The 25,366-nt window shown below is 39.6% G+C and overlaps 1 protein-coding gene across 1 annotated transcript in view; it reads right to left on the bottom strand.

The window, feature by feature from the left end:
- Positions 1-12,031: 12,031 nt before the first annotated feature.
- Positions 12,032-25,366, bottom strand: part of ANKH (ANKH inorganic pyrophosphate transport regulator) — a 162,235-nt gene continuing 148,900 nt past the window's right edge. The window contains exon 12 of the mRNA XM_073678629.1: positions 12,032-16,323. Coding sequence (XP_073534730.1) covers positions 16,210-16,323 — 114 coding nt within the window. The 3' untranslated portion in view covers positions 12,032-16,209. The remainder of the gene's footprint in view (positions 16,324-25,366) is intronic.

Raw genomic sequence — 25,366 nt, 5'->3', positions numbered from 1 at the left:
TGCCAATCCATCACTACTTTCAAAAATACCTCAGAGTAGCCGTAACTGTACAGGGAGTCGTCAAGCACTTCCAGTTCAGAGCTCTTCCCTTCGGCCTAGCAGTAGCCTCCCGCATATTCACAAAACTTATAGCGGAGGTTACGGCTCATCTCAGGGAGGAGAACAGATTGATCATTCCCTACCTGGACGACTTCCTAATAGTGGGCAAAACTTATGATCACTGCCTGGCCCAAGTGGATCAGGTGTGCACCATCTTAAAAAACTTAGGATGGTGTTTAAACCTAGAAAATCAAAACTGATCCCGCATACAACTCAGATCTTTTTAGGCCTTACTCTGTATTCGGTTCGACAGGTATGCCGCCTGTCCGAGCAGAAAAGAGAGAAAATAAAAAATTTAGTCTCGACAGGCATAACAGACCCAGTAATGACTCTCAGGGGGGCCATGTCTCTGTTGGGGTACCTCACCTCCTGCATCCCAACGGTATGCTGGACCCAATTTCATTCAAGAGAATTGCAAAAAAAGGACGTCCTAAAAAACGAAATCATCCTCAGCGGACATCTGGAGGGCAGGTTAACACTCCCACAAAATGTAATTCAGTCTCTGTATTGGTGGTTAGAGACAAACACATTCCAGACAGGCATCCCCTGGGTTCCCCAATTTACCAAAGTGATTACTACGGACGCCAGCCCCAGGGGGTGGGGAGCGCACTTAGACAACCGCCCGATACAGGGGACTTGGTCAGAGGAGGAGAGTCTGGAGTCTTCCAACATGTGGGAGCTACGAGCAGTAGAGAAGGCACTAATCAGTTTCTTACCCCTTCTACAAGGGCATCACATAAAAATTCTGTCCGACAACCAGGTCACGGTGGCATATGTAAACCACCAGGGGGTAAGTCGCTCAAAATCACTAATGCAGATTGCGGGGAGGATATATTCTCTAGTAGAAAGAAAAGTTCTCTCTTTAAAGGCCCTTCATATCAGAGGAAAGGACAACATGAAGGCAGACTTTCTAAGTCGCAGGCCATTATTGCAGGGAGAATGGACTCTAAATCACTGTCTTCCGCCAGCTAGTGGCCATGTGGGGTCTCCAGAGGTCTACCTGTTTGCGACCCGTCAGAATAGCAAGTTAAAAAAGTTCTGCTCCCTGAATCCCATGGAAAACCCTTTAGTAGTAGACTCCTTCCAGTGCAGATGGGATTTCAGTCTGGCCTATGCCTTTCCCCCAACGTGCCTAATTCCAGCAGTGTTGAGGAAGATCCGGGAGGATCAGGCTCGTGTGGTCCTCATAGCCCCCTTCTGGCCCAAGAGACCATGGTTCTTTTGGCTAAGGAACATGTCAGTCACGAACCCCTGGATTCTTCCAGAGATTCCCGACCTTCTTGCTCAAGGTCCTATATTCCATCCTCAGGTGAAAGGATTGCACTTGGCGGCCTGGAACTTGAGAGGTCGTTGGTAGAAGGTCGGGGTTTCTCATCGAATCTAGTTACTACTCTTCTAGGTAGTAGGAAACCAATCACTACTAAAATTTACAGTAGAGTCTGGAATAAGTTCTTGTCATCTCAGGGATTCTCCCTGGGGGAGGGGGTTCCCATAACGGCCATTTTGGAATGTCTTCAAAAAGGGCTGGAAAAAGGCCTAGCGGTTAGCACCTTTAACCCCTTAATAACATCTGATGTACTAATACGCGTCTGTGCCCTGGGACTTAAGAGCCAGACCCGTATTAGTACGTCATCGCGATCGCGCGCGCACACAGGCTGTGCGGGCGCGATCGCCGCCGGGTGTCAGCAGATTGTCACAGCTGACACCCGGTACTTTGTGCAGGGAGCGGTTCTGCACCGCTCCCAGCACACTAACCCCTGCGATGCTGCGATCGAAGTCGATCGCGGCATTACGGGGGCAAGAGGAGGTGATCGCCGATACTCACCTCCTCTTCCGGCTTCCAGCGCAGTCTGCAAAGGCTTCCCGGGTGTTGCCATGACGACCCGATGTCGTCATGACAACATCCGGGTCACCAGACAGCAGGAAGATTGTTTGGACATGCGCAGTGCATCTCCAAACAATCTTCACACTGTGCACCGCTGATAGCCTGCATGGCATAGGGATGGTGCTGCATTCCTGTGCCATGCAGGCGATCAGAGAAAAAAAAGTGAAAGTCCCAGAGTGGGACAAAGTAATAAAGTGTATAAACTGTCTGAAAGTGGAAAAAAAAAAAAAAAAAATTGCAAAAATATAAAAAAAAAAAAATAATCCACCAAAAATAAAAATATAATGTACCCATCAATAAATATTATTATAAAAAAAACAAACAATAAAAGTACACATATTTGGTATCGCCGCGTCCGGAACAACATGACCTATAAAACTGTCCCATTAGTTAACCCCTTCAGTGAACACGGTAAAAAAAAAAAAAAAAACCGAAGCAAAAAACAATGCTTTATCACCATACCGCCAAACAAAAAGTGGAATAACACGCGATCAAAAAGACGCATATAAATAAAAATGGTACCGCTGAAAACGTCATCTCGTCCCGCAAAAAACAAGCCACCATACAGCTCCATCAGCCGAAAAATAAAAAAGTTATAGCTCTCAGAATAAAGCGATGCTAAAAAATATTTTTTTCTATAAAATAGCTTTTATTGTGTATAAGCGCCAAAACATAGAAAAATGATACAAATGTGGTACCGCTGTAAACGTACTGACCCGAAGAATAAAGCTACCTCATCAATTTTACCACACGCGGAACAGAATAAAAAAAAAAACAATTCCTGAATTGTTGGTTTTTGCTTATTCTGCCTCCCATAAATCGGAATAGAAAGCGATCAAAAAATGTCACGTGCCTGAAAATGGCACCAATAACGTCAAGTCATCCCGCAAAAAACGAGCCGTCACATGACTGTCTGCCAAAATCTGGAAAAATTATAGCTCTCAAAATATGGCGATGCAAAAACTAGATTTTACAAAAAATGCGTCTTTTAGTGTGTGACAGCTGTCAGTCATAAAAACCCCATATGATTCTGGCATTGCTGTAATCACACCGACCTGAAGAATAAAGTCATCTAATCACTTATACCGCACAAGGAACGGCGTCAAAAATAAACTCTTGGGTTAGGATTGGGCTAGGGTTAGGGCTGGGTTTGGGGCTAGGGTTGTGCTGGGGCTAGGGTTGTGCTGGGGCTAGGGTTGTGCTGGGGCTAGGGTTGTGCTGGGGCTAGGGTTGTGCTGGGGCTAGGGTTGTGCTATGGTTAGGGTTGGGATTTTTTTCAAAAGTAAGAAAAAAAGATGACGATATGGCGACTAGTGTTGAGCGCAAGTGCTCGCTACTTGAGTTTGCATCGGGTGCTCTGGTATGCATTGAGTATCGTGGGTATTTGAGTGACATGCTCGAGTCTCTGCCCCATATGCTTCGCGGCCAAAAAAACTTTACGGGGATTGCCTGCCATGCACGAGCGATCCCCGCATGTTTTTTTTGGGGTGTCTAATAACCGTGAAACATGCGGAGCAGGGACTCGAGCATGTCACTCGAGCACACGCTGTACATGGTGCATACCTGAGTACCCGATGCAAACTCAAGTAGCGAGCACTTGCGCTCAAGAATAATGACAACTTATTCAATATGATGACCTAATGTAAACAAATTCTGTGCCGTACCTCTGGGTTCAAAATGTTCACTATACACCTTAATAAAATCCTTGAGGGGTATAGTTTCCAAAATGGGGACACTTGTGGGGGAGCTCCACTGTTTAGGCACATCACGGGCTCTCCAAACGCGACATGGTGTCCGCTAACGAATTGAATGGAAAATCGGCTCAAATTGTTAGCGGACGCCATGTTGCGTTTGGAGAGCCCCTGTGTGCCCAAACTTTAGAGCTCCCCCACAAGTGACCCCATTTTGGAAACTAGACCCCCCCAAGGCACCTATCTAGATTCATAGTGAGCACTTGGAACCCCAGGTGCTTCACAAATTGATTCATAAAAATGAAAAAGTGTTTTTTTTTTCACTTTTTCATTTTTACGAATCAATTTGTGAAGCACCTGGGGGTTCCAAGTGCTCACTATGCATCTAGATAGGTGCCTTGGGGGGTCTAGTTTCCAAAATGGGGTCACTTGTGGGGGAGCTCTAAAGTTTGGGCACACAGGGGCTCTCCAAACGCAACATGGTGTCCGCTAACAATTTGAGCCGACATTTTGGTAGCGGATATCATGTTGCATTTGGAGAGTCCCTGTGTGCCCAAACATTGGAGCTCCCCCACAAGTGACCCCATTTTGGAAACTAGACCCCCCAAGGCACCTATCTAGATGCATAGTGAGCACATGGAACCCCAGGTGCTTCACAAATTGATTCATAAAAATGAAAAAGTGTTTTTTTTTTCACTTTTTCATTTTTACGAATCAATTTGTGAAGCACCTGGGGGTTCCAAGTGCTCACTATGCATCTAGAAAGGTGCCTTGGGGGGTCTAGTTTCCAAAATGGGGTCACTTGTGGGGGAGCTCCAAAGTTTGGGCACACAGGGGCTCTCCAAACACAACATGGCATCCGCTAATTATTCAAGCAAATTTTACAATCAAAAAGTCAAATGGCGCTCCTTCCCTTCCGAGCCCTGCCGTGTGCCAAAACAGTGTTTTTTCCCCAAATATTGGGTATCTGCGTGCCCAGGGGAAATTGCACAACAAATTTTGGGGTCCATTTTTTCTTGTTACCCCTGTGAAAATAAAAAAAATTGGGTCTAAAGTAACATTTTTGTGAAAAAAGTTAAATATTCATTGTTTTATTCCACATTCCAAAAATTCCTGCGAAGCACCTGAAGGGTTAATAAACTTCTTGAATGTGGTTTTGAGCACCTTGAGGGGAGCAGCTTTTAGAATGGTGTCACTTTTGGGTATTTTCGGTCATATAGACCCCTCAAAAATCACTTAAAATGTGATGTGGTCCCTACAAAAAAATGGTTTTGTAAATTTTGTTGGAAAAATGAGAAATCGCTGGTCAACTTTTAACCCTTATAGCTCCCTAACAAAAAAAAATTTTGGTTCCAATATTGTGCTGATGTAAAGTAGACATGTGGGAAATGTTATTTATTAACTCTTTTGTGTGACATATCTCTCTGATTTCAGGGCTTAAAAATTCAAATTTTGAAAATTGCAAAATTTTCAAAATTTTCGCCAAATTTCCGTTTTTTTCACAAATAAACGCAAGTGATATCGAAGAAATTTTTCCACAATCATGAAGTACAATATGTCACGAAAAAACAATCTCAGAATCAGGGGGATCCGTTGAAGCGTTCCAGAGTAATTACCTCATAAAGTGACAGTGGTCAGAATTGTAAAAATTGGCCTGGTCATTAACGTGCAAACCACCCTCGGGGCTTAAGGGGTTAAAGGTCCAAAATTCTGCCTTAGGGGCCTTGTATAATTATAATCTGGCCGGTAACAAATGGATTTCCAGGTTCGTGGGGGCATGCAGTAGAGCCAATCCAGCCCCTATAATAAGGGTCCCTTCTTGGGATTTGAACTTAACGCGTTTAGCACTAACAGGTTCTCCCGTTGAGCCCCTTAGCTCAGGGTCCATAAAATTACTCACCCTAAAAACAATACTTCTGGTTGCCTTAAAATCAGCATGGAGGGTTAGTGAGTTACAGGCTTTGTCTGCAGATCCACCTTTTACCTTTGTGCTAGACAATAGGGTAGTTTTGAGTCCAGACCCTGCTTTCCTTCCTAAAATTGTTTCTAAATTTCATATGTCTCAGGAGATAGCCCTACCTTCCTTCTGTCCTGAACCAAAAAATATCAAGGAGGAAAGATTTCATACCTTGGATGTCAGGAGATGCCTTATACATTATTTAGCATCCACAAGCTCATGGAGGAAGGATAGGGCTCTTTGTCTCCTTTCAGGGCTCCCGAAAGGGATCAAAGGTCTCAAAAGGCACTCTATCAAGATGGATCCGGGAAGCCATCACGATGGCCTATACGGGATCCGGCAGAGGTCCTCCTAACAATCTGAAGGCCCACTCTACACGGGGCATGGCTGCTTCCTTGGCAGAAAGAGCGGACGTGCCCATTGAGAAAATATGTAAGGCGGCCATGTGGTCATCTCTGTCCACTTTCTATAATCACTATAGACTTGACCTTTCTGCCTCCTCTGATCTCACATTTTGGGAGAAGGGTTCTGCCGGCTGTGGGCCCTCCCTTACATACCTAGTTCTCTGTAATTCTCTCGTTGTGCCGTCATGGGTGACAGAAAAACACGTATATACTTACCGGTAATGTGTTTTTACGGAACCCATGACGGCACCTTTACATTCCCTACCTATCACTATGGTGTTCACCTTCCGGTTGGTGGGTGTTGAGTATTCACATGGGTGAAATTCGTTTATGGTTAATAAAATTATGTGCTCTAACTGGAGAGTCCTCTCGTGCTCTGTATTCCACTGATGCGGAGAGAGGTGCCGCCCTTTTTATCTTGAAGGTTTCCTGTCCTTGAAGGGCGGATCCCCTCTCTCGTTGTGCAGTCATGGGTTCCGGAAAAAAACATTACCGGTAAGTAATATACATGTTTTTCCAAGTGATGCTCAAAATCGCTTGGCAAACCGCTTGAAAAAAACGCATGCATAAACGCATGTAAAAACGCTTGAAAAACCCTGAAAAAACGCATGTAAAATCCGCATGCGTTTTTTCTGCCAAAGAGATGCAGAAATGCTCAGGAAATATCTGCTTCAAATCTGCATCGTGGGCACATAGCCTAAAAAGCTTATTTTTATTTTACAACAATGGTTTAATCTTGGACCCATTCAGCCCATATACAAGAGGAGTGCTGTTATCTTTCCTGACCTACTGCAAGGGTGTGACATCTAGATAACGTAAATCTAACAGTAAATGATAAAATATGGTGACTGACGCTAAAGAGACTAGCTAACATTGGTAGATTTTATTTTACTAGTTGACAATCAGCTGCTGCCAAGGAAAATACAATTTGGAATAGATCATAAGAGCCCAAGATGCACTTGTTATACTACACATGGAATATTATGTTTAGTTTTGGGCACTATTCTACAAGAAAAACATAACTGAACTTCTTTCCACCATCTCATTCAAACCCCCCAACTGACCTATCTATCAAAGTCCATGGCTTTTCACGGCTCCCCAGTCCCGCAGTCCCCTGGACTCTGATCACTCCTCTCCTTCAAACCACATATCCAAGCCCTTTCAACTTCCTGCCGACTCCAACTCAAACATATCTCCTGGATCCGCACATTCCTCAACCACGAATCTGCAAAAACATTAGTCCACGCCCTCATCATCTCCCGCCTTGACTACTGCAACTTCCTGCTCTGTGGCCTCCCAACACTTTCGCACCCCTCCAATCTATACTAAACTCTGCTGCCCGACTAATCCACCTGTCCTCCCGCTATTCCCCGGCCTCTCCTCTCTGTCAATCCCTTCATTGACTCCCCATAGCCCAGAGACTCCAGTTCAAAATCCTAACCACGGCATATAAAGCCATCCACAACCTGTCTCCTCCATATATATGTGACCTAGTTTCCTGGTACATACCTGCACGCAACTTCCGATCCTCACAAGATCTCCTTCTCTACTCCCATCTTATCTCCTCTTCCCACAATCGCATACAAGATTTCTCCCGTGCATCTCCCCTACTCTGGAACTCTCTAACCCAACATATCGGACTCTCGCCTACCATGGAAACCTTTAAAAGGAACCTGAAGACCCACCTCTTCCGAAAAGCATACAACTTGCAGTAACCACCGCTCCACCATACCGCTGCACGACCAGCTCTATCCTCACCCATCCCTTGTAGACTGTGAGCCCTCGCTCCTCCTGTACCAGTCGCCGTCACATTTTGTTCAAGATTATTGTAATTGTTTTTGTATGTATACCCCCTTTCACATGTAAATCGCCATGGAATAAATGGCGCTATAATAATAAATAATAACTTGTTCAGAGACAGGTGACATTAAATGGATTTTCTCAGATTGTGATATTTAAGACCAATATTTAGGATAAACCATTGAAACTTTTAGCACCCCCAATTTTGATAGCAGCTGTGCCTAGTAAATAATGAAGAGGATGCGGCCCTTTCGGGTGTTGGGTGTGAGATCTCTATGGTCTGATCTCGTTGACTTGTCTCTTGCGTTCATGCACATGGCCATATTTTCGGTTAAAGTGGGATTCGACAAAACATTGGCTCACACTCGGACCAATTCTATGGGGCCGTTCATATGTCAGATTTTTTTCCTGACCGTGTTGGTACAAGGGAATAAAAAAATCTCTGCATGCCCGAGTTTGATCATATATTGGCATCGCACTTGGCCATGCAAGTCAATGAGTCCATGGAAACCATCGGACAGCACTCGGATGACGTCTGAGTGTAATCCGATTTCTGCGGATTGACAGAAAGTAGAAACATTTTTTCTCTACTCATTTGAGAGATCACACTGTGCTCACACTCTGATTAGAGTGTGATTTGTATAATCGACCAGATTCTCTTATGAGAGACTATATGGTCATCTGCAGCTAGCCTTAGGATTTGCCATCATTATCAAGGTCCAAAAAACTCCTTTAGGCTATGTGCCCACGATGCAGAAATGCTCAGGATTTTTTCCTGAGCGTTTCTGCATCTCGCTGGCAGAAAAAAACGCATGCGGATTGTACATGTGTTTTCCTGCCAGGGACATGCGGAAATGAAGCGTTCTTCACATGCATTTCCGCATGTGGATTGACAAGCGCTTTCCAAGCGAATTTAGCATCACTTGGAAAGTGCTTGTGACAACTAGGTCACACTATATAAATCCATGCAAACGGCATGGATTTATATAGTGTGACCCGAGAGAGTGGTTAAAAATAAACTAATACTTAACCTCCGATGGCCCCTGCAGGCTTGCAGCGCTCCTGTGCTGGCTGCCGGCAGATCGCGGTACTGAAAAGACCTGCCGTCACATGACTTCAGCAAGCGAAGAGAAGGAGTCCGGGGACCGTCGGAAGGTGAATATAATCTTTATTTTTTATTTTATTCTTTTTTTTATGGTACCTGGGTGTGGAGGAGACTCTCCTGTCCTGTACACCCGGGTACCATCCGCACATTAGAACGCACCAATTACGCAAGTACAGATGCAGCCTTGCGGAATTGGCGCGTTCTAATGCAAGTCCATGACGGCGAAAACGCAGCGCTTCCGCAAAATAATTGGTAGTGCTGCGTTTTTTTCCGCAATCATAATCCGCAGCGGAAATTTCCGCAGCATGTGCACAGCACATGGGGATTATCATTGGGGAACATTGCTGCCCTTCTAGCATGCATTTTTAATGCGTTTCCGCAGCTGCGGAAACGCATTGAAAACACATTGTGGGCACACAGCCTTAGGCCAGTGGTTTTCCAGTACGGAAAGAAATAAATTACAAAGATTCTCCTATACATTGCAATGTTAAATACGGACAGCACATATACAGTGGGTACAGAAAGTATTCAGACCCCTTTAAATTTTTCACTTTGTTTCATTGCAGCCATTTGGTAAATTTGAAAAAAGTTCATTTTTTTCTCATTAATGTACACTCTGCACCCCATCTTGACTGAAAAAAAAACAAATGTAGAAATTTTTGCAAATTTATTAAAAAATAAAAACTGAAATATCACATGGTCATAAGTATTCAGACCCTTTGCTCAGACACTCAAATTTGTCACATGCTGTCCATTTCCTTGTGATCCTCCTTGAGATGGTCATACTCCTTCATTGGAGTCCAGCTGTGTTTAATTAAACTGATAGGACTTGATTTGGAAAGACACACACCTGTCTATATAAGACCTCACAGCTCACAGTGCATGTCAGAACAAATGAGAATCATGAGCTCAAAGGAACTGCCCAAGGAGCTCAAAGACAGAATTGTGGCAAGGCACAGATCTGGCCAAGGTTACAAAAGAATTTCTGAATTACTCAAGGTTCCTATGAGCACAATGGCCTCCATAATCCTTAAATGGAAGACGTTTGGGACCACCAGAAGTCTTCCTAGACCTGGCTGTCCAGCCAAACTGAGCAATCGTGGGAGAAGAGCCTTGGTAAGAGAGGTAAAGAAGAATCCCAAGATCACTGTGGCTGAGCTCCAGAGATGTAGTAGGGAGATGGGAGAAAGTTCCACAAAGTCAACTATCACTGCAGCCCTCCACCAGTCGGGCCTTTATGGCAGAGCGACCCGACGGAAGCTTCTCCTCAGTGCAAGACATATGAAAGCCCGCATAGAGTTTGCTCAAAAACACATGAAGGACTCCCAAACTTTGAGAAATAAGATTCTCTAGTCTGATGAGACGAAGATAGAACTTTTTGGTAATTAATTCTAAGCGGTATGTGTGGAGAAAACCAGGCACTGGTCATCACCTGCCCAATACAATACTAACAGTGAAACATGGTGGTGGCAGCATCATGGTATGGGGGTGTTTTTCAGCTGCATGGACAGGACGACTGGTTGCAATTGAAGGAAACATGAATGCGGCCAAGTACAGAGATATCCTGGATGAAAACCTCTTCCAGAGTGCTCTGGACCTCAGACTTAGCCGAAGGATCACCTTCCAACAAGACAATGACCCTAAGTACACAGCTAAAATAACAAACGAGTGGCTTCAGAACAACTCTTGACTGGCCCAGCCAGAGCCCTGACCTAAACCCAATTCAGCATCTCTAGAGACCTGAAAATGGCTGTCCACCAATATTTACCATCCAACCTGACGGAACTGGAGAGGATCTGCAAGGAAGAATTGCAGAGGATCCCCAAATCCAGGTGTGAAAAACTTGTTGCATCATTCCCAAGAAGACTCATGGCTGTACTAGCTCAAAAGGGTGCTTCTACTCAATACTGAGCAAAGGGTCTGAATTCTTATGACCATGTGATATTTCAGTTTTTATTTTTTAATAAATTTGCAAAAATTTCTACATTTGTTTTTTTCAGTCAAGATGGGGTGCAGAGTGTACTGACGAGAGGCAGTACCCCGAAACAGTGTCTGCAAATTGAGTTTCTGGTTCTAGCTTATATCCGAAGTCATGTGCTAAGGCTAGTTAAAGGGACACTATTGACTTTTAGGATTGCTACTTCCTGTAGGTGGCACTAGAGTTCTAGTCCTCTTCCTCTCTGAAGAGACAATTTGCATATTTCCCAGAGGAGCATTTCGGCTTTAAAAGTCTCCTCACTGTGACATGCTTAGATACAAGACTAATGAGTAATCATTTGAACAGTAGCTGGAGTAATGCACCAGGATTTGGGCCTATTTAACCATTAATGTCTTGGTTGTCTAAATTTTCGTCAGAACACAGAGCTTTTATATTACTATTTGGTCTATTTTCTGCTCTTGCATCATCCACCATCAATTAAAGGGGTTGTCTACTAAGGTTTTTTTTTTTAGGTGTTTTTGGATCGAAAAGCCTCAAAACCCATAAAAAAAGACTGCGGGCTCATGCAGACATTTGCATTAGCGGTTCGTCCTCGGACTGATTTGCGCACAGACTGGCTACTGGTCTCCTGACAGCCTCGTAGAAATATATGAAGCGGTCAAGCTCTGGATGGGAGAGCTGTGGCCAGTCCATGCATTGCAGTCCATAATCTGACCAAGATCCACAGACGTCTGTATGAGCCCTATACAGACGTGGGACGGTATAAATTGTATTTTAAACAACCTAAAAGAGAACTATTCATGCAGCCCTGAACTAGTCAGGTCCTTCCCTACAGTCCCCAATCAGCACTTCAAAAACGGTGTTTTCTCTAAAACGCGGCAGTATTTCAGAGTGAAACATACCTGGCAGTAATTGCAGCGCCAGGCACTGATCCGTGCAGCTTGTGGTACGGGCAGCGTGAATCTATTGGCGTGGAAGTTCGAGTTCTGGTACCCGACCCGAACGTTAGTCCAAAGTTCAGTTTAGATACCAGAACTGTACCCGAACTTGAACCAAACCCCCAAACCCCATTGAAAACAATGGGGACACAGATCTCTTTTTCTCTCTTGTTCAGACATAATGTGATGTGGTTTTGCAGTAAATGACAACACTTTTTTTTTCAGTTTAAATGTTTTATTGTATTCCCTTTAATTTCTACACAAAATGAATCTCTCTTCCAGTCGTATTCGCACCTGCCATTTGGTAAATGTGTCTGCACAACACATTCAAATCCAAGTCATTCTCCATTTTTTTTTTTTACTTTTTTTTTTCCAGTTTTAAATATCAATATTTTTTTTCCAGCCATAACCCCCCACACACATTTTAAATATATTCACAAATATTCAAAAATACTGCTGATTATATTTCTAGTCAAGTACCCAGAGAAAAAAAATATTATTAAAAAAAATATTCCATTTTGTCTTGTGTGTCCAGAAAGATATTCAGTTCTATAGAGCCAGAGGGCACATGAGGCTCAGTTGGAAATACCAATTTTATACAGATCACATCTAACAACATACAATAAGTAGAGCCAAGATACATGGAGGGGCTGTATGGAGTACAGGCCTCGTATCACAACATGACCCAAAGCAACCAATCAGAGTTCTGCTTGTATTTTCAAAATTGCTGTGACAAAATGTAAAGAGTACTCTGATTGGCTGGTCGGTATTGACGGCAGTTTTTCTACATGTTTTTATACCACACTCTTCTGGCCAAGTTCAGAGGGTTGTGAAGTGCAAAGCAATAAGAAATCTATGTATTGCGTTACTTTGAGAAATATGTACAACCTTCCCTAACTACAGTGACCTTTTCACCACATAACTTAAAGTGCTAAACTATTGTATGAAACCAGTGTCTGCATCCAGACACGAGCAACAAATAGACATGCCGTATATAGTTTTATCGACCAGAACCATGAAAGCTATGGCGCTAAAAAATAGTATAATTAGAACGCGTGAAAAAAGGGGCTGGATAATGCAAACAATTGGAGTATAAAAGCACTGCCCAGAAAATGTATATCTATGCGTTATTGCAAGAGCAAGTGCTGTAAAAGCTGCGGCAGTTGGAGAAACATAAATTTTTCTAAGGAAAAAAAATAAAATAAAACCTTTTGGCCCAATTCATAAAATTCATTCGTAAAATGCCATGACTTCTTGCGTTTTTACACCAGTCTCTGCCAAAATGAAAAGAGCATGGGTGGGAAGGGGCATGGCTAAGCCTGCCTGTGTAATTCGTGAAAATTTTAGCCATCTTTACTACAAGTGTACTCCAGTCCCTGACTGGAGTAACCTCTCTGGCGGAGGCCCATATCAGTTGTGGGATGCGTCTAATTCATTAAATGACATACGCCTCTTAATGAATTGGGCGCATCTCACTCCAGCAGTCCCAATCATTGAGACTGGAACGCACAAGGTCCGTCTTAAAGAATCGAGCGCATCGTGGATTTTAGATTGACCATTTCATGACTGAAGTTACTGGAAACAACTGTACTATCCAGGTTTCTACGCATATTACATATGGACCTCTAGTCAGCACAACATTCTGCCACCGCAAACAATAGGGCGACTGTTTTCATCTTCCAATGAAACTGGCATCTGGTTTCTTGCCATGGGCTACAATTATAGCCAATGTCTACACTAGTAGTCACAACTAAGGCTAACATGACCTAACAAAGCTTTGTGTTAGTTTTTTAGGGCATGACTCTTTTTTTTTGTCTTGTTTTTCACCTTTTTTCCATCGGTGTCTTATTTATTTTAACTTGCGCTTTTTTTTTTAAAGCACCGTATTTTGTGTTTTCTCTTTTTTTAATGTTTTCTCAATGTGGGCAGGGTTTGGGGTTTTCAGATATTGTTGGTTGATTCATCCTTGGAGTGATTTTATGTATGACTTAAATTTTTTTTTGCGCTCATTTTTCAAGATTTAGCGGAACATGCAGTTTATTGCACTAAAAAGGTTAAAGAGACAAATAAAGCACTTTTGATCTTGCACAAAACTCATGAACCAAATGCGCCATTATGAAGAGTTTGGTGTTATCGAAGTCATCAAATATCACAAGACAAAAAGAAAAAAAATTCCCAAAACTAAAATGATGATTCGGACACAAATGTTGAGTACATCTGTAAATACTGTGCATTAATTATCATGAAATGATGATGGACCAGTAATACGGCATGGACTATTTGTGAGCCTATTGGCAGGATCAGATGACTATCTTCAGGAAAAATAGCCATTCAAAACGTTTGTTAAAACCTGCCTGATCCCCAAGAAAGCCAGCCAAACACTCTCACATAACTACTGTGTCTGTCTTGGAAGAGGCTAATTTGCATATCGTTTTTCCCAGGGACCTACCAAATTTTCTCAAAGAGAAAGTTTAAAGAGTAACTAAACTTTCTTGTTAATAATTGTGTCCAGCATGGAATAATTATGAAACTTTGCAAATATTAAAGGATATATCTTCATTGTAACAAAAAATGACTATAAATGGCTTCCAAGCCCTCCTTTTCTCAGTCTATTTGCCTGCATTTATTTTAGACTGTACTCATTTGGAGTACAGATGATGGCAGTGAGAGTCAGCTCAGCATCTGTCTCACTAAGGGTGTGGGCCGTGTTACTTGCACGAAGATTGCATCTCAATCCTCGGACTGGCCGTCGGCTCTCCTGACCTGAGCGTGACAGCATGTATTTCTATGCAGCTGTCACACTTGGGTCAGGACAGCAGAGGGCCAGTCTGAGGATTGGGATGCCCCTCTGACTGCACCCTAACTAAGAGATTGTGCTGATAAGCACAACACTGAGAAGAGACCAATGCTGACCCTTTCACTGCCAGCATCAGTACTCCAAATGTGTATATTCTGATCTCAATGCAGCTAAAGACAGGCAAGTAGGCTGGTGATAAGCACAGTGCAGATATTAACATGATTTGCAAAGTTTCATAGCTTTCTATATTGCGCAAAATGAAAAAAATAATAGTTTAGTTACTCTTTAAACTGAATATAAAGAGTTATATATACACATTTCAGGTTCAATGCTTTTTCTCCACTACGTACTTGCAGTTTCTTCATCAAAATCTGTTACATGTGCATTTTGTTGCACATTTTATTCAATGCATTGAAATTGTGAAGACCGTAATAAAATCTGCACAAAGAATTGACATTCTGCAGATTTTAAAATCCGCAAAAATTTCTGCAATTGATGAGTTTTTTATAATCTTATTACCATATCTGGTACTGCATTACTGTGCGAGGCCTTAAAGGGTGGCTACCGCTAATAAAGCTGGCCCTCTAATGCCACCTCTTCCTCTTGGAAGAGGCTGATTTACACACTTATTTTCCCATTGCTTCTAGTACTCATCTCCCTACACCACCTTGGTGCTCTCCTCGAGGAGAAATTTTACCCTTAAGACCTTTGTTTGGTAACAGTCATGCTTATGGGGGTGTCAGAACAAAACTGTTGGCGCATTGTCTCACCAACATTTATTCTAGATCACTGGTCTGTCAAGTATAGATATCATCTCGGAGATGATAAATTCTGAGGAGCCACCAGCAGAATTTTGACACTGTTGAAGCTAAAAATGGAAAATACATAACACAAATACAATACCCAATAGGTTGAGCCAAAGTGCTCACTAAGCAACTCAACGTTTTTACATAAATTTAAATTGTGAAGGTTGATATCGGTGAAATTACACTAAGTACAAGCAAACAGAAAAAATGAAATCAAACATCCTTAAAAAGTTGAATGTAACTCAGTACAAAGATCTTGGGGACCCTTAGTAATTGACGTGTGGTATAAAAGCACCCTCTCCTGGTTTTGTGCAGTAAATCGTTGCCATGTTAGGTGTGCTTTTGGATCTGGTTTCTAAAAATAAATCCCTTTTGAGACGAAAATTGGTTTACAAAATGTAACCAAAATACAAACACAGAAATGAATTTCAGTATTCAGAAACCTATAGTCGTTAAAAGAAGAAAGTAACAGGGACGGCAGCTTTGCTACCTGCAAAAAACAGACCGTAATGCTTTGGTTGACAAATGGGAATTGTCCAATGAAGCTCAATGTAGTCAATGTCCAAAGTCAAGCCAGAAGGCTGCGGCTGATTGCATGTCCATGGTTGGGGAAGATATAATGCATGGTATCCGTAAAGCGTGAGCCTCTGTCAGGCCCTGTCTATAGGAAGCATACCCAGTATGCTAAACACTGGAGCCTTCTGGACCCAAGGTCCATATAAAGAAAATATTAACTGAAGACCAGAGACACGGAGCGGGCAGCCGTACTAATGAAGCCAATGTACCGCTCATTCTCCATCTTCTTTCATCTCCACAATGTCTGTTAACTCCTCACTCTGAGGCATGTCAGTCATTGCCGAGTCTTCTCCTTCCACTTCGGTCTCTGTTTCATTCTTCTTTTTCTACAACAGATGGAAACAGGAATAACCATTACCAGACAGCTCAAAGGTATGGCAATACTATGAATAAATGAGACACAAGCGCACAAGGTATAATAAATTATACGGAGTGGTTATGGTAGTAGAGCCACTGTTAGCGATGATGACCCCTGTCCATATGCTATATGATCTATAACCCCCTGTCCATATGCTATATAATCTACAACCCTCTGTCCATATGCTATATAATCTATAACCCTCTGTCCATATGCTATATGATCTATAACCCCCTGTCCATTTGCTATATCATCTATAACCCCATCTATATGCTATATAATCTATAACCCCATCTATATGCTATATAATCTATAACCCCCTGCCCATATGCTATATAATCTATAACCCCCGTCCATATGCTATATAATCTATAACCCTCTGTCCATATGCTATATAATCTATAACCCCCTGTCCATATGCTATATAATCTATAACCCCCTGTCCATATGCTATATGATCTATAACCCCCTGTCCATTTGCTATATAATCTACAACCCTCTGTCCATATGCTATATAATCTATAACCCCCTGTCCATATGCTATATGATCTATAACCCCCTGTCCATTTGCTATATAATCTACAACCCTCTGTCCATATGCTATATAATCTATAACCCTCTGTCCATATGCTATATAATCTATAACCCCATCTATATGCTATATAATCTATAACCCCATCTATATGATATATAATCTATAACCCCCTGTCCATATGCTATACAATCTATAACCCCTTGTCCATATGCTATATAATCTATAACCCCCTGTCCATATGCTATATAATCTATAACCCCCGTCCATATGCTATATAATCTATAACCCCATCTATATGCTATATAATCTATAACCCCATCTATATGATATATAATCTATAACCCCCTGTCCATATGCTATATAATCTATAACCCCATCTATATGCAATATAATCTATAACCCCATCTATATGCTATATAATCTATAACCCCCTGTCCATATGCTATATAATCTATAACCCCGTCTATATGCAATATAATCTATAACCCAATCTGTATGCTATATAATCTATAACCCCCTGTCCATATGCTATATAATCTATAACCCCGTCTATATGCTATATAATCTATAACCCCCTGTCCATATGCTATATAAATCTATAACCCTCTGTCCATATGCTATATAATCTATAACCCCATCTATATGCTATATAATCTATAACCCCCTGTCCATATGCTATATAATCTATAACCCCATCTATATGCTATATAATCTATAACCCCATCTATATGCTATATAATCTATAACCCCCTGTCCATATGCTATATAATCTATAACCCCCGTCCATATGCTATATAATCTATAACCCCATCTATATGCTATATAATCTATAACCCTCTGTCCATATGCTATATAATCTATAACCCTCTGTCCATATGCTATATAAATCTATAACCCCCTGTCCATATGCTATATAATCTATAACCCTCTGTCCATATGCTATATAATCTATAACCCCATCTATATGCTATATAATCTATAACCCCCTGTCCATATGCTATATAATCTATAACCCCCTGTCCATATGCTATATAATCTATAACCCTCTGTCCATATGCTATATAAATCTATAACCCCCTGTCCATATGCTATATAATCTATAACCCCATCTATATGCTATATAATCTATAACCCCATCTATATGATATATAATCTATAACCCCCTGTCCATATGCTATATAGTCTATAACCCCCTGTCCATATGCTATATAATCTATAACCCCATCTATATGCAATATAATCTATAACCCCATCTATATGCTATATAATCTATAACCCGCGGTCCATATGCTATATAATCTATAACCCCGTCTATATGCAATATAATCTATAACCCAATCTATATGCTATATAATCTATAACCCCCTGTCCATATGCTATATAATCTATAACCCCGTCTATATGCTATATAATCTATAACCCCCTGTCCATATGCTATATAAATCTATAACCCTCTGTCCATATGCTATATAATCTATAACCCCATCTATATGCTATATAATCTATAACCCCCTGTCCATATGCTATATAATCTATAACCCCATCTATATGCTATATAATCTATAACCCCATCTATATGCTATATAATCTATAACCCCCTGTACATATGCTATATAATCTATAACCCCCGTCCATATGCTATATAATCTATAACCCCATCTATATGCTATATAATCTATAACCCTCTGTCCATATGCTATATAATCTATAACCCCGGTCCATTTGCTATATAATCTATAACCCTCTGTCCATATGCTATATAATCTATAACCCCCTGCCCATATGCTATATAATCTATAACCCCCTGCCCATATGCTATATAATCTATAACCCTCTGTCCATATGCTATATAATCTATAACCCCCTGTCCATATGCTATTTAATCTATAACCCCCTGTCCATATGCTATATAATCTATAACCCCCTGTCCATATGCTATATAATCTATAACCCCCGTCCATATGCTATATAATCTATAACCCTTGTACATATGCTATATAATCTATAACCCCATCTATATGCTATATAATCTATAACCCCCGTCCATATGCTATATAATCTATAACCCCTTGCCCATATGCTATATAATCTATAACCCCCGTCCATTTGCTATATAATCTACAACCCTCTGTCCATATGCTATATAATCTATAACCCTCTGTCCATATGCTATATAATCTATAACCCCCTGTCCATATGCTATATAATCTATAACCCTCTGTCCATATGCTATATAATCTATAACCCTCTGTCCATATGCTATATAATCTATAACCCCATCTATATGCTATATAATCTATAACCCCCTGTCGATATGCTATATAATCTATAACCCCCTGTCCATATGCTATATAATCTATAACCCTCTGTCCATATGCTATATAAATCTATAACCCCCTGTCCATATGCTATATAATCTATAACCCCATCTATATGCTAAATAATCTATAATCCCATCTATATGATATATAATCTATAACCCCCTGTCCATATGCTATATAATATATAACCCCATCTATATGCAATATAATCTATAACCCCATCTATATGCTATATAATCTATAACCCCCTGTCCATATGCTATATAATCTATAACCCCGTCTATATGCAATATAATCTATAACCCCATCTATATGCTATATAATCTATAACCCCCTGTCCATATGCTATATAATCTATAACCCCATCTATATGCTATATAATCTATAACCCCATCTATATGCTATATAATCTATAACCCCCTGTCCATATGCTATATAATCTATAACCCCCGTCCATATGCTATATAATCTATAACCCCATCTATATGCTATATAATCTATAACCCTCTGTCCATATGCTATATAATCTATAACCCCAGTCCATTTGCTATATAATCTATAACCCTCTGTCCATATGCTATATAATCTATAACCCCCTGCCCATATGCTATATAATCTATAACCCTCTGTCCATATGCTATATAATCTATAACCCCCCTGTCCATATGCTATTTAATCTATAACCCCCTGTCCATATGCTATATAATCTATAACCCCCTGTCCATATGCTATATAATCTATAACCCCAGTCCATTTGCTATATAATCTATAACCCTCTGTCCATATGCTATATAATCTATAACCCCATCTATATGCTATATAATCTATAACCCCATCTATATGATATATAATCTATAACCCCCTGTCCATATGCTATTTAATCTATAACCCCCTGTCCATATGCTATATAATCTATAACCCCCTGTCCATATGCTATATAATCTATAACCCCCGTCCATATGCTATATAATCTATAACCCTTGTACATATGCTATATAATCTATAACCCCATCTATATGCTATATAATCTATAACCCCCGTCCATATGCTATATAATCTATAACCCCCTGCCCATATGCTATATAATCTATAACCCCCGTCCATATGCTATATAATCTATAACCCTCTGTCCATATGCTATATAATCTATAACCCCCGTCCATTTGCTATATAATCTACAACCCTCTGTCCATATGCTATATAATCTATAACCCTCTGTCCATATGCTATATAATCTATAACCCCCTGTCCATATGCTATATAATCTATAACCCTCTGTCCATATGCTATATAATCTATAACCCCATCTATATGCTATATAATCTAGAACCCCCTGTCCATATGCTATATAATCTATAACCCCCTGTCCATATGCTATATAATCTATAACCCTGTCCATATGCTATATAAATCTATAACCCCCTGTCCATATGCTATATAATCTATAACCCCATCTATATGCTATATAATCTATAACCCCATCTATATGCTATATAATCTATAACCCCCTGTCCATATGCTATATAATCTATAACCCCGTCTATATGCAATATAATCTATAACCCAATCTATATGCTATATAATCTATAACCCCCTGTCCATATGCTATATAATCTATAACCCCGTCTATATGCTATATAATCTATAACCCCCTGTCCATATGCTATATAAATCTATAACCCTCTGTCCATATGCTATATAATCTATAACCCCATCTATATGCTATATAATCTATAACCCCCTGTCCATATGCTATATAATCTATAACCCCATCTATATGCTATATAATCTATAACCCCATCTATAGGCTATATAATCTATAACCCCCTGTCCATATGCTATATAATCTATAACCCCCGTCCATATGCTATATAATCTATAACCCCCGTCCATATGCTATATAATCTATAACCCCCTGTCCATATGATATATAATCTATAACCCCCTGCCCATATGCTATATAATCTATAACCCCCTGCCCATATGCTATATAATCTATAACCCCCTGTCCATATGCTATATAATCTATAACCCCCTGTCCATATGCTATATAATCTATAACCCTCTGTCCATATGCTATATAAATCTATAACCCCCTGTCCATATGCTATATAATCTATAACCCCATCTATATGCTATATAATCTATAACCCCCGTCCATATGCTATATAATCTATAACCCCCTGCCCATATGCTATATAATCTATAACCCCCTGTCCATATGCTATATAATCTATAACCCCCGTCCATATGCTATATAATCTATAACCCCATCTATATGCTATATAATCTATAACCCCCTGTCCATATGCTATATAATCTATAACCCCCTGTCCATATGCTATATAATCTATAACCCTCTGTCCATATGCTATATAAATCTATAACCCCCTGTCCATATGCTATATAATCTATAACCCCATCTATATGCTATATAATCTATAACCCCATCTATATGCTATATAATCTATAACCCCCTGTCCATATGCTATATAATCTATAACCCCCTGTCCATATGCTATATAATCTATAACACCATGTCCATATGCTATATAATCTATAACCCCATCTATATGCAATATAATCTATAACCCCATCTATATGCTATATAATCTATAACCCCCTGTCCATATGCTATATAATCTATAACCCCGTCTATATGCTATATAATCTATAATCCCCTGTCCATATGCTATATAAATCTATAACCCTCTGTCCATATGCTATATAATCTATAACCCCATCTATATGCTATATAATCTATAACCCCCTGTCCATATGCTATATAATCTATAACCCCCTGTCCATATGCTATATAATCTATAACCCTCTGTCCATATGCTATATAAATCTATAACCCCCTGTCCATATGCTATATAATCTATAACCCCATCTATATGCTATATAATCTATAACCCCATCTATATGCTATATAATCTATAACCCCCTGTCCATATGCTATATAATCTATAACACCATGTCCATATGCTATATAATCTATAACCCCATCTATATGCAATATAATCTATAACCCCATCTATATGCTATATAATCTATAACCCCCTGTCCATATGCTATATAATCTATAACCCCGTCTATATGCTATATAATCTATAACCCCCTGTCCATATGCTATATAAATCTATAACCCTCTGTCCATATGCTATATAATCTATAACCCCATCTATATGCTATATAATCTATAACCCCCTGTCCATATGCTATATAATCTATAACCCCCTGTCCATATGCTATATAATCTATAACCCTCTGTCCATATGCTATATAATCTATAACCCCCCATCCATATGCTATATTATCTATAACCCCCATCCATATGCTATATAATCTATAACCCTTGCCTATATGCTATATACTCTATATAGCATATGGACAGGGGGTTATAGAGAATATAGCATATTGGCAAGGGTTATAGATTATATAGCATATTGGCAAGGGTTATAGATTATATAGCATATGGATGGGGGTTATAGATTATATAGCATATGGATGGGGGTTATAGATTATATAGCATATGGATGGGGGTTATAGATTATATAGCATATGGACAGGGGGTTATAGATTATATAGCATATGGACAGGGGGTTATAATCTATAACCCCCATCCATATGCTATATAATCTATAACCCCATCTATATGCTATATAATCTATAACCCCGTCCATATGCTATATAATCTATAACCCCCGTCCATATGCTATATAATCTATAACCCTCTGTTCATATGCTATATAATCTATAACCCCATCTATATGCTATATAATCTATAACCCCCTGTCCATATGCTATATAATCTATAACCCCCGTCCATATGCTATATAATCTATAACCCCATCTATATGCTATATAATCTATAAACCCATCTATATGCTATATAATCTATAACCCCATCTATATGCTATATAATCTATAAACCCCTGTCCATATGTTATATAATCTATAACCCCGTCTATATGCTATATAAATCTATAACCCCCTGTCCATATGCTATATAATCTATAACCCCGTCTATATGCTATATAATCTATAACCCCCTGTCCATATGCTATATAAATCTATAACCCTCTGTCCATATGCTATATAATCTATAACCCCCTGTCCATATGCTATATAATCTATAACCCCCTGTCCATATGCTATATAATCTATAACCCCATCTATATGCTATATAATCTATAACCCCCTGTCCATATGCTATACAATCTATAACCCCATCTATATGCTATATAATCTATAACCCCCGTCCATATGCTATATAATCTATAACCCCATCTATATGCTATATAATCTATAACCCCCTGTCCATATGCTATATAAATCTATAACCCTTGCCTATATGCTATATAATCTATAACCCTTGCCTATATGCTATATACTCTATATAGCATATGGACAGGGGGTTATAGAGAATATAGCATGTAGGCAAGGGTTGTAGATTATATAGCATATAGACGGGGTTATAGATTATATAGCATATGGATGGGGGTTATAGATTTATATAGCATATGGACAGGGGGTTATAGAGAATATAGCATATAGGCAAGGGTTATAGATTATATAGCATATAGGCAAGGGTTATAGATTATATAGCATATAGACGGGGTTATAGATTATATAGCATATGGATGGGGGTTATAGATTATATAGCATATGGACAGGAGGTTATAGATTATATAGCATATGGACAGGGGGTTATAATCTATAACCCCCATCCATATGCTATATAATCTATAACCCCGTCCATATGCTATATAATCTATAACCCTCTGTCCATATGCTATATAATCTATAACCCTCTGTCCATATGCTATATAATCTATAACCCTCTGTCCATATGCTATATAATCTATAACCCTCTGTCCATATGCTATATAATCTATAACCCCATCTATATGCTATATAATCTATAACCCCCTGTCCATATGCTATATAATCTATAACCCCCGTCCATATGCTATATAATCTATAACCCCATCTATATGCTATATAATCTATAACCCCCTGCCCATGCTATATAATGTATAACCCTCTGTCCATATGCTATATAATCTATAACCCCCCCGTCCATATGCTATATAATTTATAACCCTTGTCTATATGCTATATAATCTATAACCCCCTGTCCATATGCTATATAATCTATAACCCTTGTCCATATGCTATATAATTTATAACCCTTGTCCATATGCTATATAATCTATAACCCCCTGTCCATATGCTATATAATCTATAACCCCATCTATATGCTATATAATCTATAACCCCCTGTCCATATGCTATATAATCTATAACCCCCGTCCATATGCTATATAATCTATAACCCCATCTATATGCTATATAATCTATAACCCCCGTCCATATGCTATATAATCTATAACCCCATCTATATGCTATATAATCTATAACCCCATCTATATGCTATATAATCTATAACCCCCTGTCCATATGCTATATAATCTATAACCCCCTGTCCATATGCTATATAATCTATAACCCCATCTATGTGCTATATAATCTATAACCCCATCTATATGCTATATAATCTATAACCCCCTGTCCATATGCTATATAATCTATAACCCCATCTATATGCTATATAATCTATAACCTCATCTATATGCTATATAATCTATAACCCCCTGTCCATATGCTATATAATCTATAACCCCCTGTCCATATGCTATATAATCTATAACCCCATCTATATGCTATATAATCTATAACCCCCTGTCCATATGCTATATAATCTATAACCCCCATCCATATGCTAATCTCTAACCACATCTATATGCTATATAATCTATAACCCCCTGTCCATATGCTATATAATCTATAACCCCCGTCCATATGCTATATAATCTATAACCCCATCTATATGCTATATAATCTATAACCCTTGCCTATATGCTATATACTCTATATAGCATATGGACAGGGGGTTATAGAGTATATAGCATATAGGCAAGGGTTAAAGATTATATAGCATATAGGCAAGGGTTATAGATTATATAGCATATAGACGGGGTTATAGATTATATAGCATATGGATGGGGGTTATAGATTATATAGCATATGGACAGGGGGTTATAGATTATATAGCATATGGACAGGGGGTTATAGATTATATAGCATAT

The sequence above is a fragment of the Phyllobates terribilis genome, unplaced genomic scaffold, assembly GCF_046119375.1.
Source record: "Phyllobates terribilis strain yellow unplaced genomic scaffold, ASM4611937v1 Scaffold_4__5_contigs__length_816908805, whole genome shotgun sequence".
NCBI classification, from domain to species: domain Eukaryota; kingdom Metazoa; phylum Chordata; class Amphibia; order Anura; family Dendrobatidae; genus Phyllobates; species Phyllobates terribilis.
The sequence above is the reverse complement of the archived record's forward strand: the minus strand, read 5'-3'. Positions and strand labels throughout refer to the sequence as shown.